The 15143-nt window shown below is 32.4% G+C and overlaps 1 protein-coding gene and 1 long non-coding RNA gene across 2 annotated transcripts; one reads left to right on the top strand and one right to left on the bottom strand.

Moving 5' to 3' along the window:
• Positions 1 to 392: 392 nt before the first annotated feature.
• LOC136275885 (uncharacterized) lies at positions 393 to 5918 on the bottom strand. The gene is made up of 2 exons (XR_010714391.1): positions 5716 to 5918; positions 393 to 3070 (listed from the first exon to the last, which is right to left on the bottom strand). It is a non-coding gene; the product is annotated as an uncharacterized lncRNA (long non-coding RNA).
• A 1183-nt stretch (positions 5919 to 7101) lies between these two features.
• LOC105317502 (DNA-directed RNA polymerase II subunit RPB4) lies at positions 7102 to 14873 on the top strand. Its single transcript, XM_011414153.4, has 5 exons — positions 7102 to 7399; positions 12200 to 12257; positions 12487 to 12609; positions 12794 to 12889; positions 14438 to 14873. The coding sequence occupies exons 1-5, from the start codon at positions 7315 to 7317 to the stop codon at positions 14514 to 14516; spliced, it is 441 nt and encodes a 146-aa protein (XP_011412455.1). The 5' UTR covers positions 7102 to 7314; the 3' UTR covers positions 14517 to 14873.
• Positions 14874 to 15143: the final 270 nt, after the last annotated feature.

Genomic DNA, 15143 nt, shown 5'->3' with positions numbered 1-15143 from the left:
ATATTTCTGAGGATCAGTCTAGCCCCCCACTTACAATTTGCTTCCGACGCCAATGCATCCATTTATAAATGTCCACTATATAGATAGGCATGTTACTGTCGTGCCATTTGTTTTTCAAATTTACAACCTGTCATTTCATCCAAACATTAATGTTATTCTATGAATAGGAAGTACACAATAAATAAGAAATACTTTTGATCCAATTAAAAATCCGTCTTATTCCTCTTTAATATGCTAAAAGGCAGTGGTTAAAGACATATCAATTTCAACTGTCATTTCCTGTTTTGATTCACATGGGAATTATAACAATATAAAAGCAGTCTGTTCACTCAGCAACAATTTATCGATTCTGTTCCTCAAATCATCTTTATGCTAAAAAACTACATAAATCGTTTTGGCTTCAAGGCAGTAATTTATTTCAACAAAATCATGAGTGGCATATCGTTCTGAAAACCACCAGACCAAAGAAATGTGTGTAGACATAGACAGTACTGTGTGTATGACAAGATCTAACCAATTATTGATCATTAACTGGACATCATTTCAAATAAAGAACTTGTGTTCATTTAAATAAAATACTACAGTACCCATCACTTGTTTCAATTCAATACCAATAAAATCAACATACAGAGTTCTTTCTCGGGCTATAAATTATTTTAATTGTATCAGGTCTTTTAAAATGCACCCCTGAATCTTTGTTCAATAACACATAATATACTGTATAACATGAAGATGTAAAGTTTTATATATTGCATAAAAAGAGTAATATTGTAATAAATAAATAGCTCCATTCAAAAAAAGATCACATTGGATTTTGGTACTGGAAAAATCAATAATTAAATAAATGTTCAAACTATACAAGAAGGAATTCCATGCATGCATGATTAAAGGACTCTATACTTATCCTTAAGTAAATATTGGGACCAGAAATACCCCAGCATATACCCTACCACTAAATCACAAGCACTTTACTCAGAGTGACAATGTTCTCGTTCTGCATTGCAATTTTATATTTTTCTGTGAATGAGCAATCAGATTTCTAGTAGGAGTAAAACCTGAAAATCTTAAACAAGAAATATATCTTTAACATAATTCTTAACAATGTGTGCTTCAAAACTTGTTTTTGGTTAAGATCTATTACATCAAAATTAACCCTGTTAAGTCCGTTTTATTTTCATTGACAGAACATGGACACACTGTGCCCTGATTGTTGTATATCTTTTAAAAGCTGGATAATAAAGTGACTAAAAGCTAACACAACAACATAAAAATCCCATAAAACCAGAAGTAACCAAAAACAAAACGAACAACAGAAAAAACAACATGAGATACAGTATATATAAAATAGCACTATCAGGTGACATTCAATAACAAAACTTCTCATTCAGATCAATATGGATTTTCAAAAGTAAAATAAAAATACTTTAGAAATTCATATGCAACAAAAAAAAAATACTTCAAAGCTTTTAAGCACTCTATGCTGGGGGTGAAACCCAAAAATATTTGTGTTTACAGTATACACAATGTATATTATGCTTTTTCATATATGGCAACAAGTATAATCAATTGCAGTATTGAGTCAATCACAGATTTGATTGAAAAAGAGGATTAGCATATAATCCCATATCTTATCACTCTGTTACAACAGAAAAATAATATATATCTTGCAATATGCATTGTTATGTATGCCTTCACATAGGAGGGAAACTTTGTTGACCTTTCAGTACACATTCATAAGTTAACACCAGGCACCAAAACCTTAACCACAGAAATGACTTGTCTCGGAATCTTAAATTGATATAACTTTTTAAATACATATACCGCAATTTTAAAAGAATCAAATAAATGAATATTCTGCATGATTGTTTGCTTTTTTCTCTAAATAGAATAAAATCTATGACTCACGAAAGTCTTACATCAAATTTTAATATTTATTTCAATTTAAATGAGTATGTCCAAATCTAAGTTAATGGTTTTGGGGCCAGAGTTCAAGATGCATCCTATTGGACGTTCAAAGAAGCAGATTGAAACTACCCAGTAGTAACACATCATGTATCCATGTACCCAATACATTCAATACACGGTCTCTGTATCATACAGTACACTTGTTATCGCATGGCAATGAATGATTGAATGAAAATATCTCCATCAACACAAGATGAAAAGCAACTTCATTATCAATATTGACAATGGTGTGTTTTATATACAGAATCAAAATATATAAGTTATAGCTGTACAGAAAATTCAAACACACAACTTTATGCATTGAAACTGGCAAGCATGGGTTTTTCTACACAGAAAACTAAATAACTATAAATATAAGCATGAGAAAAAGAATTTGAGTTGAAATATTTGGTACCCTTAGAGTGTTTAAGTGAAGTATCACATTTTTTATATTATGTCCTGACACGTGTTCCTATGGCCTACATGATTTTCCTACAGCTGGTCCTTCTACCTTACATTCATAGTACTGCCCTGCGTAATCGGTATAACCTCAGTGGTCGAAGAAATGAACACAGTCCGGTTTTTCGAAGAGATGCTAAACACGTCTTCTACTCGCTCATGGTCAATGGGTTCGTCCTCTGTTGAGGAGAACTGTCTGATGGCGGATATTATTACGATACATACCAACAGTATAATAAACAGGAGGGTTAAAATAAACAGAAGCCGTGCCCTCTTGTTTGGTTCCTCTGATACGAGAGTAACATTGCTGTGTAGAGTAGGAAGAACTTCGTTCTCTTTATCAATGAAGATGGTGACGTCCGTTGGCTTGAACTTGTTGAAGGATACATTTCTTGTGAGAGAGTTGTCGGATTTATTGCTGGAGGAGTCCCCTGAAATCAATTTTGCATCCTCTTCTTTGTAAGAGTTCATGCCACCTGAGTAAGGCGACATCTTGGCACTTATGTCGAAAATGTCTGAATTTGTATTACCGGTACTAGTATTGGAACTTATTATCTGTTTACACAACACCAAATACTTCTGGTTATCAAAGTTCTCCACCTTTACGTTGGCATTTTTCTCCACTGAACTTTCATCATGACATCTGTTCTGTCATTTCTATAATATTCTGAAAAAAAAATGTCCGTTTTATAACCCCTCTTAAAACATTTTCCAAAGTACAACTTACATTACTTAAGTAACAATGTGCATTTGGATGAGTCATGTGAAAGTACACATTTAATAACAAACTCTGACAAACTTACATCTTCCTGCATCATATACATTCACTAGCAGAGTACCATATAACAATCTATTCATATATACTACTCTACACATGATACTGTCAAAATTAATTCCCCATTGAAGTTGAATACATGTATTCAACTTTGTGAGAGTTAGTGCATACATCAACAAATTTTAAACAACACCATCAAGTGACCGATTATCTAAATTATTTACAATACCTTTATCCTAGTTATGTCCAGCTAATCAATAATATTTTCTATTTGGGAATGACAATTATCCAGTAACTCCTAGTCAAGCATCAAATGCACACACACAGCTGAGACAATATGAAGAATGATCAGAATTTTGTTTTTGCACTTGCTATTGCTCTCTGTGCAAATGAAAAACACTGCAGACACAAAGCCTTAAGAGCATTGATTTTCAGGAATACAACCATTCCCTGGCAAAGGAAGTAAGTTAGGTGTTTAATGAACTCATTTCTGGACCCACACATATAAACCTTTATAAAGGCCAATACACAAAATAGCAAACTGGAATTTTCTGGCTAGTACCTGTGGTTTGTTTCTACCAAGATTGTTACATTCTACAGGACATGGCCTTCCTTCAACTGTTGGGTAGCTCCGAGGACAAACCTCAGTCAAGGCAGAGACAAAAAATAGTTGCCAAACACTCCATTAGTTCACTCACCTCTGTGTTTATTCAAACAGAAACAAGAACAGCTCGCAACACTAAAAATACCTTTCACATTTACTATACAGTTCCCTGAACTTTTGAACTGTGAACTTCTTACAATGGTTTAAAGGACTTCTATCTGTATTTGACCTTAATGCAATTCAATTTCCTGGGTCAAGAAACACAGGATTAATAACACAAGAGGCAGCTTATTTGAATAATAATGCCGGACTGTGGGTATATTATTCAAATTCATAAAGTAAAGCTTGGTTGGGATTTATCAATATTGTTATCAAAATGAAATGTTAAGCCATCAAAATCATAGAAAGATAAGGTACATTTAATAAGAATTTTAATACAAAACAGTGAGAAATGTAATAAATTTTTTTGGAACAATATCTTTTTAAACCAACAAAATAATTTTTGTGATTCAAGTATATAACATGTGCTTGAACCATTTCAAACGCCTACACAGCAGTTAAAAAAAGCAAAGCCTACAAATTACACTGCACAGTTACCTAAAGAACGAGAGTATGAGCGAGACTTGTGTCTTGTGAAAAAGCAATCTGATTGGATAAAAAACGAAGAAAGAGAGCACATTTCCAAAAAGGAGTGTCCATATTGTAACTTTATATTTTTATATTACCAAATATGATTAGTATATGACAAATATACCTTCTGAAGGGACTAATTTGAATACCTATCACTATAACATAGGGAAGTGTGTACATTAATGATTGGTTATAAACTGGTTTAAATAACTTGTTTGCAAAATGCTGAGCCATCAAAATCACAGAGGTAGAGGGTACAAAAGAGGCATCTGGTAATTTTATTAGATATTTCTCTAAATACAGTCTATATAGTTTTAAAGGAAAACCTTATATCCGATTGAATCATAAAGAGATACCCATATAAATTTGTGAAAAATAGCATTTAAAATTTATTTTATCAAAAATGTTGTATATCCCCTCGATGCCCCAAAGTGCACGGAGCCGTAATCACAAAAGGATAACCCACATATTACATAGCAGACCTTGTTGAGAAATTTGACTGTGAATAATCTGATAAAATATAGGAAAAAGCAAGTTTTGAAAAAAAGTCCTTCAAATTCTTTTTTAATTATAAGCTTATTAAAGTTACTGTTAGTTATTTATTCATGAAATTTACCCCCTCAACTGCTGCCAAATAAATTCAATTTAACATTTTATAATTTTATAAGATAAATGAGTCTATATTTGTAAAATAAAATGTAACTGAAATATATTAACAATATAGGCCTACTTCAGTCAATTAAACAAACTTGTGCTACAGAAAAGTACATATCATTTACCATGTTTAAAAAAAACGTAAAATAGGACCAATCAGAGACATATCTCTGGACCAATTCATTTATTTCTTGTAAATTCTGAATTTTAGTATCCATCTAGCCAATCTATAGATTTTTTAAAAATTCTTGTGAACATCATATATTTTTATCGTGTTAAATTAATTATGAAATACAAATAAAATGTACATATATGCCTGAACCAAAAAAATACACTAAAAAAGACATAAAATCATAATAATCATATCTTAATTAGGAGATTCTAAAATCATAAAAGGAGTGCTATAATTATGAACATATTGTAAGGAATAAAATCAGCAGTATTCAACCACTACAATCAACATTTCACAAATATAAACTTGATGGTAAACATATGATAAATTACAAAGAGATAAAAACTGAAAAAAACCTTAAATTAATTTAATTTTATCAACAAATATACGTGCAAACGACTGTGTTATCATTAACGTAACTGTTACACACTCCACAACTTGTGCTTTAATGAAACTATGTCCTAAGTCCTTACCCACCTTCCGAAAATTCCAGTGAAAAATGTAACTGAACAAATCTAGTTTGAACTGGCTATGTTCATGTGTATATACATTAAACTTGTGGTCTGCTCTTTGTTACATTTTGACTGGTTCGCCTAGTTAACTGTAACTGGTAAGAATCCGAGAAGTTGCGAATGCTATACGACGAAGGGATAGTCTGGTATCAGAAGCCTTCCGAAGAGCTTGCCCGATGCGTCGATTTACCCAAATGGACCCAAATGGAACGTAAAATGACCCAAATGGACCAATATGAACCCAAATGGAGCCCAAATGGAAACAAATGGAAACTCAAATGGAAATTAAATGGCATAATTGAAGATTTTATTTAATAATTCCAATCATTATTTTAAATATAATGGGTTTTTATAATTGAAAAATTTCAAATAAAACAACAATTTATGACCAAATGGAAAAAGAATTTGATAATGTATCCTTATCAATTAGTTTTAAGATTTAAATATCTTTTTTTTCGAATCTATTTATCGGATTGTTCGCCGTTCTAAGTAGTATAACGTTGCCCAGCTCTTGCCACGTTGAGGCCATCCCAATAAGAGCCATTATTTTGAAATAAAAATGTTTAAAGCCAAAAGAATAAATTGAAAAATTAAACATAAAAATGATATTTTCCGAGCAAAAAAAGATTTTTTTGTTTAAAAAAAATATGTTTTTTCAAATAATTAATAGTAACTTAGAATTTCATATGACCTTAAAAAAAATTTCAGCCCAAACACCGATCAAAAATCAAAAAAGTAATTCAAAATTTGATGCATGGAAAATGAACCACCTACTGTACATGTATAAGCGAACAATAAACATCATATCAAAACATGCACTACATGATTGGTTTGAGCCACTATTTTATTAAATGCCCTATTAGAAGAAACAACCGAACAGCACTTTATTTACAGCATTTAGATTATTTAACATGCATAACAAGAATTTGCCATCTGACTAACTTATATATATACATCTATATTTAGAAGACAACTATGGTACTTTATCTTCCAATATCGAAAATAAATATTTGAATTATATTGTTATAATTAAAAAGGTATCTCAAAATCATTATATATCAACACTTATATTAACAGTGTTATATATAAATTCATATATCAATAAAATACATTAACAACACAAGAAAATTGTCGTTTTAGAATTCATATAAAAATTTTGATTCTTCATTAAACAATATCTTCAATTATACCATTCAATTTCCATTTGAGTTTCCATTTGGGTCCATTTGTTTCCATTTTGATTTCCCTTTGGATTCATTTGGGTCCATTTGGGTCATTTTACGTTCCATTTGGGTAAATCGACGCACCCGAGCTTGCCTTTCGGAAGGCCTCCAAAACCAGGTTAGCCAATTTACCCAAATGGACTTAAAAAGCATATAATGACACAGTACATACTTTATTGTACATGGCATGCCAAATTCACAAAAAATGAGCATAACAGTTTGACAATCGATAAACCACTGTAGGTTTACTTTTGGATTCTCTAGATACGATACGTTCTCCAAGAGAGAACTCTTTATCCGGGATACGACCTATCAGTGATACGAATTATCCTTATACCGCAATGATGGCGTCGGGAACATCTGCACAACAACAAAACGTTAGTGAAGCACCAGAAGAAGATGCGGCGGAACTACAGTTTCCCAAGGGTAAAAACATTTTATTAGACGTTTGATGGATCATAATCTAACACATAACTATATATGTAAACGGTATGACCGTTGGACCGAGCGCAGATTTAACACAGTGCAGTTTGATCTGCCTGGTTGTCTACTCAAATCATTAGCCAAAGTTTAACTAAACGTCGGGTGCCCAGTCTACATTATGACGTCATGTTTCAGACGTAAAACGTACACATTTTGTCGTCGGAAATAGCCGAAGAGAGTAACGTTACTCCTATAAAAAAATTAATAAATAAATAATCCGAGATTCCTCTGACTCTAACCCCCGCTTTTATATTGTGACTTGCGGGGGAGAGACTCTCCCCCGCAAGTCACAATATAAAAGCGGGGGTTAGAGTCAGAGGAATCTCGGATTACGTTACTCTAAACTTTTTTTAATTTCTTCTTTCATTGTTTATCAATTTAATTCATATAAAAGCCGCGGTAATAAAATTGAATACTTTGTTCAGTATCTGAAAGATCATTTCCTTGATGTTGATGTTTTTATTTTCCATTTCATAAGACATACCAGAGACATAAAAAACAGAAATTGGCAACTTCGCCACTAGCGTGTTTTGTTGTTGAAAAATGGTACGGGACCAAACTTACTTTGAGAACTACATTTTAGTGAACTTAGATAATGATCTTAAACCAAAAGTATATTCTTTTAATGAAAAGTATGCAAAGATTTCAGACATTTTTGAAACAAAAAATTGAAAATTAGATTAAAATATGGAAAATATATTGGCCAGCTATAAAACATCGGCAAAATCTCGGATGACAGGTAGTCAACTGCCTCCTTAAACTCCTCTTTAAATATTGTTTATATGACAAAAATCATTAAGATATCATATTTTGAATGTTTTGGTTATAGGTTTTAGTTGTTTATATTTTGATGATATCTTTATGATATAATTGTTTATTAGAAAGGTATACTGATTTTACCTAGGAACACTTTACAATAGGGATGGCTTGATTTCGCAAGATTTGGATCAGCTGCCAATCTCTGTTATTTATGTCTCTGGACATATGTAGAACTAGTCGTGTTTCTTGATTGAAGCACTATTGAAACTTATCTAGTTTTCCTCTTTTATTTCTTTAAATTCAACTTACCTTTGTTTATAGGACTGGAACATTTTAATTGAGTTTAAGGGCAATAAACATCGATAAGTGCCAGTCAATCAATGATCAACCTAACTTTTTAAAAACAAAATGGTTGCTTATAAGGCGGCGCCCAGGGCTGACAGAAATTTTTTTTGCCTTAGTACCCCTGATTCAACTCTCATTTTTCACTGATTTTCTTATATATACGTGTTACCATTAATCCTCGCTTCGCGAGGCGGGCTTTGCCCGCCTCTAGCTGCGCTCGGTAATAACATTTATAACAGTGTAAGTCTCTACTGATAAATCAACCATTGATTCATATACACCAGCCAATTTGGGGGTGTGGGACCCAAATGTTAACCAGTTAACACGTTATAGCACATTTGCCAAAACTTCAGCAACAGCTTATCGTCAAAAACCTGTGTGAGATTAATACTTTAATAGTTAAAAGAAATAGATCCCTGCAGACACCCTATGAAACATTTATTGTCAGAAACTGGTTCAAGATTGATTCCTTAATAGTTTAAAGAAATAGATTCATGCAGACACCCTATGAATCAATCTTGCATACTGTACGTTTGTTATAAAAAAATCTTGCAAAACCTAGCTGCAGGTCGGTAGTTCCCAGTCTAAAAAAATTCTGATGGACGACCTCAGTCCTGGGAACGGTCACAGTCCACTAGTAAAAAGTAGTTCGAAAGCCCATTAGTCCAAAGGTTCATCAGTCCAAAAGTTTGTTAGTCCAAAGGCCCATTAGCCCAAAGGTCTGAAGGCTCATCAGTCCAAAAGTTTGTTAGTCCAAAGGCCCATTAGCCCAAAGGTTCATTAGCGGCCCATTAGCCCAAAGGTTCATTAGCCCAAAGGCCCATTAATCCAAAGGCCCTCTATTCCGAAGGTTGAAAGGTCCGAAGGCCCACTGTCTGAAGGTTCATTAGTTCTAATGCATCACATGTAATTATTCTGAGAAATCTTTTCAGAATTTTATGCAGCAGTTTTTCACGTAAAAATTTGTCACAAGCAAATTAAACAATTATTATTACAGTTATAATAAATTTTACAGCAAACTTTAAAATAAAAATTTTCAGATCACTACTTAATTTTTAGTTCTAGAATAATAAAGTACAACCCCCTACCCCTTCTTTTGCGGAAGATAAATAAACGTTCACACCAAGTGGGAAACACAAACTCATGAATAAATCCATTTAGTTTTGTTTCAATATAATTTCATTTGGCACTTAATAGGTATTTTAAATATGGAATGTAAAACGTCCATCACTTTGATCAGTGAAGTTTTTTTTAGCTCACCTGAGCTGAAAGCTCAAGTGAGCTATTCTGATCACATTTTGTCCGTCGTCCGTCTGTAAACTTTTCACATTTTGAACTTCTTCTCTAAAAGCGCTTGGCCAATTTCAACCAAATTTGGCACAAAGCATCCTTATTGAAAGGTAAATATAAATTGCAAAACTGAAAGACCGATCTTTATTCAAAGCGGAGAAAACATCGAAACTGTAGAAAAAGGGGGTGCATTTTAAAAAAATCTTCTTCTCAAGAACTACTGATTCAAATTTCAACGTAATTTAGCATAAATCATCCTTATTGGAAGGAAAATATAAATTGCAAAAATTAAGGGCTAACTCTGTTTCAAATTTGAGTAATCTACATTAAAATTATAAGACAGAGAGAATCAGTTTAACCTCGGGCTCGATATTTCATATATCGAAAACCAGTTTAGAGAACCAGTCTATGTTAGAAGCAGCCATCTTGAAGTTGAACGGAGATGAATTTAATTTGGTTGTTGTGCAACAGTTTATGTGCGAAGAGAATATTTGAAACATCCAAAATATATTTGTGCCATTTATGTGAAATAGATTGAGGTTAAATATTTCAGTGCGTTGACATTTTCATTTGTGACAGTAGTTTTAGCATCTTTTGATTTTCGTTTAGCATTTTTTTAACTTGAGAGGAACCATCGTCTTTATTTTACGTGTAAACTGGTAAATCAGACAGCTGATTGTTTACAAGTACCTGCGCAAAATCTGATGCACTAACAACATATTATAGAATACTTCATTATGTTAATGCATGTAATTCGGTACGATCTCTACGTAATGGTTGATAAATGCAACATGTTTTATTAAGATGCTCAGCAATTTCAATCTAAACGGAAAGATGATATGCTGTAACTACTTTCTGGTGCTCCTTCTTCAACGATGAATTGCATAAAATCCACATAAATTTTTGATAATTTTTCGAACACAAGTAAATGAAAATGACGCCTTTTAAACAGTTTCCATAGTCCTGAGTCTCCTGACACATTATTATTATTTGGGTAAAGCATTATCGGTGTTCTTAAAAAATTATTGCAACAGAAAATCAGCTTTGTTTGTAGACATTTGTTGTTTTTTAATAAAGATGAAAATAATGGGTGGGCCTTGGTACAATGTAACGACATGCCTGCCAATACATTAATTTGAATTATTATAAAATAGCTCTTTAACATATGTGACAACATTTTTCAGTTAAGTTTATTCTTCAATCAAGTGAGTAAGGATATGAAACATCATACAAAATGATTCTGGTACATTGAGGTACACTTTTCTTCTTTCACATATAGGATTTTTTAAAAATTAAATACAATAACTTGGAAGTAGTGGAGGGAGAAAATGTACCTTTATGCTCTCATGTATTTTAATCGTTTTATAAAGTGATTGGGGGGGGGGGGGGACTAAAATAAAGGGAACTGGAAGTTAACCGTGAACACCAACTGAAAATTTAGTTATTTATATTGCATATGATCTTATTTTTGGTAAAAATGGTATTCCATAAAGGTAAATATGTCAAAAATTAAGTATATGCAAAAATAAGTGTAAAATTTGGATATTCGTTTTTGGTTAATCTACCAAGGGGTCACATGGCACAATATACTTTGAACGCCCATATAAAGCCAGTTTTGCGCAGGTGAGCGATGTGGCCCATTGGGCCTCTTGTTTATATTTTGCTAAATATTCATAGCCATTAACATACGATTTTTATTCATTAAGACATTTTTTGTATTCGATAAGTTGATGTTTTGTTTTTTTTTTTTGCTGAAAGATCATACTTGATAAAATATCATTCTAATTCAAAAAGATGTGATTTTAAAAAAATTTTATTGTACCTTTTCAGCACATCTTTATCATAAAAAAAATTGACATGCTTACAAATTGATCATACTCTATAAAATATCATTCTTATTCCGAAAGTTGTTATTTTTATTAATAAACATTTTTATTGTAATTCCAACACAGCTGTATATATCATAAAAAAAATTACGTGCTTACAAAAAGATCATAGAATAAACAGAACTTTTGAGAGAGAGAGAGAGAGAGAGAGAGAGAGAGAGAGAGAGAGAGAGAGAGAGGTGGGGAAAGTGAGATGATTAATTCCACACATTTTCTTAAATTTTTCTATATTGATATATATACCTCTGGATTCAAACAATGTTCATTCAATAATATTCAAAAACCCCAAGATCTAGCTACAAGGGTTTATAAAGGAGCCGATCTTAAACCCTTCGGTAGTGTAGATGAGTGTATTAAATCTAGACAGAATCATATTTTTAGAAAAAAATATGCATGTGAGGACAAGTTATTCTTCAGCAATCGATCTGTATTTAATATCTGATTTTATTTTAATCCAATCTAGAATTTGAAAATGCGGAGACACTTTTGATATCTGAAGTTCAGATGCTACTAGAACACAGGTAATTTTCCAGTACATGTAGTCCGATATGTAAAAATGCCAGGGATTTTGTCAATGAGCAGAATATATGTTAAAACAGGCTAAACTCGTATTCATTCTATTATTATTTATCACTTTGCTATTGACAATTGCGAAAAAGAAATGTTTAGAAATTCTGAGCATTTATCTAATATATAGTTATAAAAGCAATTTAAGAGTTTGCAATGTTAATTTTGCGAATGTAACTTTAGAAAAACACAGAACGAGAGCGCTGAGGAAGAGCAGGAATTGTCTGAAGTTTTCATGAAAACTCTGAACTACACCAGTCGTTTCTCCAAATTCAAGAACAGGGAAACCATTTCTGCCATACGCAGGTACAAACACTACAAACTTGACTTCTTCCTTTGTATTCCTTTGAGGACAATCCTTCACCTTAGACTTGTTATGGATTCTCTTAAGATTCTAATTCTTAAATTCAAAATGTGAAATTAAAAATAAATCTGACTCAGTCATTAAAATGAAGGTTATTTTATCTATCACATTGTATGTACTTTGCAGTGTATTGATGCAGAAGAAGCTGCATAAGTTTGAGTTAGCAGCACTTGCTAATTTGTGTCCAGATAATGCAGAAGAGGCCAAGTCACTTATTCCAAGGTATGATAAAAATTCAGTCGATAAACATTACCAATGATGCATCAGCAAAGCATTATAAGATGCCTTTCTGCAAGTTTGTACAGTATATTAAATTACAATACTTTCATGTTAAATACTGAAATCTGATTGGTTTAGACACAGTTGATATTCCGTTCTATTACCCTCAGCATTAGCAACACACTTGGCAAAGGGTAACACTATATAAATAGTGCCTGTTTGGGAGGGTAACCCTCCAAAACACGCACTATTTATTTTATTATACTGAATGTCTTATTTTTAAAGAAAATATACTGCTTTTATATAGAAATGAATTCTACCGCGAACCGTACACGCATAATTTACGCGCATGTAACAATTCGTTTTAATGTACTTTGATGTTAAATACTGAAATCTGATTGGTTTAGATGCAGTTCATAATCCGTTCTATTACCCTCATGGTTAGCAACACACTTAGCAACGGGTAACACATCGAATTGTTACATGCGCGTAAATTATGCATGTACGGTTCGCCTTAGAATTCAAGTTATTTCTACAAAAAAGCAGTAAAAAAATTCTCTAAAATTAAGACATTCAGTATAATCAAATAAATAGTGCCTGTTTGGGAGGATAACAGTTGAAATTGACACCCTCGTATAACCGTTGTCAACCTCCGCTTCGCGTCGGTTGACAATGGTTACCTTGGGGTGTCAATTTGAACTGTTACCCTCCAAAACAGCCGTTGCTAAATGTGTTGCTAACGCTGAGGGTAATAGTTTTATTATACTTTCATGTTAAATATTGAAATCTGATTGGTTTAGATGCAGTTGATAATCCATTCTATTACCCTCAGCGTTAGTAACACACTTGGCAATGGGTAACACAACGAATTGTCACGTGCATAAATTATGCGTGTACAGTTCGCCATAGAATTCACGTCATTCCTATATAAAAGCATGAATTTCAATGTTTTATTTAAAATTAAGACAATCAGTATAATTAAATAAATAGTGCCTGTTTTGGAGGGTAACAATATCATTTTGTCTCAGAGGCTGGTATCATATGGTGTTAAAACATTGTCATGCATGGATATAAACGTATATACGTGTAGGAATGACATATTACACCAGTACTCAAATGCGCACATTTAGGGGCAACATAATATCAAAACCTCATTTGTATTCTTACGGTAAGAGGATTGCATATATAATTTATCAAAACATTGTATTAATAGAAATAAAGAGATTAAATAAATAAACATACATTGTAAATGAAATAGTTTCAAAATGTATCATGTACTTTAATAGTCTATATTTAAAGTGTACAATGTTTAGTGGCTTGATGTAACTATTAGTTCACTCATGAGAGTTGAATAGATGTTGTTGAATTCTTTATCTACTACTGCCGTGACTGAATGGTCAACAGTGTAACATACAGGACTACATGGAATAGATGATTAACACTAAAAGTCCATGGTTTTGTTCAAGTGGGTCAATATCTGTATATCATAACTCACAATTTCCCTGAGTCAATAATAAATTGAATACATTGTACTTTTTTGACATTTTACAGTCTAGAGGGAAGATTTGAAGATGAAGAATTACAACAACTACTGGAAGATATAAAGACCAAGAGAAGTTTCCAGTATTGAGGAAGATTACTTTTCATTTGGATTATGAATGATTTCCGACAGGCAGCAGATATAGACACTGATCATTTGACATTGATATTCCGACTTGCTTTAAAAGCCTCATTGAACTTATTCGGATTCCTCATGTCAAACACACATGTATGCTGATCACTGTAGGCTTCCATTGCAGACACTCAGGTTGTCAGGAAATATAAAGGGGAGGCATGTACAATTGTAAAGAAATTATAATTTTGGGGGGCATGAATATGAAACAGTTCTTTTTGAACACATTTTATTTTCATTTGTTCAATCAACCATGAGCAATGGTCTGATGATCGTACTTTATAAAACATGTACTTTAATAAATATGTAAAATTACATTTATGTCGCTTCTTTTAAAAAACCTCAGAATTTCTGAATACATATACTTTGATGTTCATAGTACCGAGTGTATACATGTACATGTTAAGTTAATCTAACATTTTCCAGTTGGTATGAAATCATTATTTGATTGAAAAAGATCATGAAAAGATCAAGTACACAGATTATGATTTGTACTGAAATGCTGCTTAGTTTAGATGTATATTATAATTATTGGACTCTGAGTAATGCAAATATACATAGTAGATTGACAATTGTTTCTGAGGT

This window comes from Magallana gigas, chromosome 5 (assembly GCF_963853765.1).
Source record: "Magallana gigas chromosome 5, xbMagGiga1.1, whole genome shotgun sequence".
Taxonomy (NCBI): Eukaryota; Metazoa; Mollusca; class Bivalvia; order Ostreida; family Ostreidae; genus Magallana; species Magallana gigas.
This window is presented reverse-complemented; position numbering and strand designations above follow the sequence as displayed.

What these genes read in the sequence shown, in the direction of transcription:
- LOC105317502 (XM_011414153.4), top strand. Translation starts at nt 7,315, where the DNA reads ATGATGGCGTCGGGAACATCTGCACAACAACAAAACGTTAGTGAAGCA. An exon ending in GGAACTACAGTTTCCCAAGG is followed by an intron (nt 7,400 to 12,199) that starts GTAAAAACATTT and finishes AATCCAATCTAG; the next exon opens with AATTTGAAAATGCGGAGACA. An exon ending in ACCATTTCTGCCATACGCAG is followed by an intron (nt 12,610 to 12,793) that starts GTACAAACACTA and finishes TGTACTTTGCAG; the next exon opens with TGTATTGATGCAGAAGAAGC.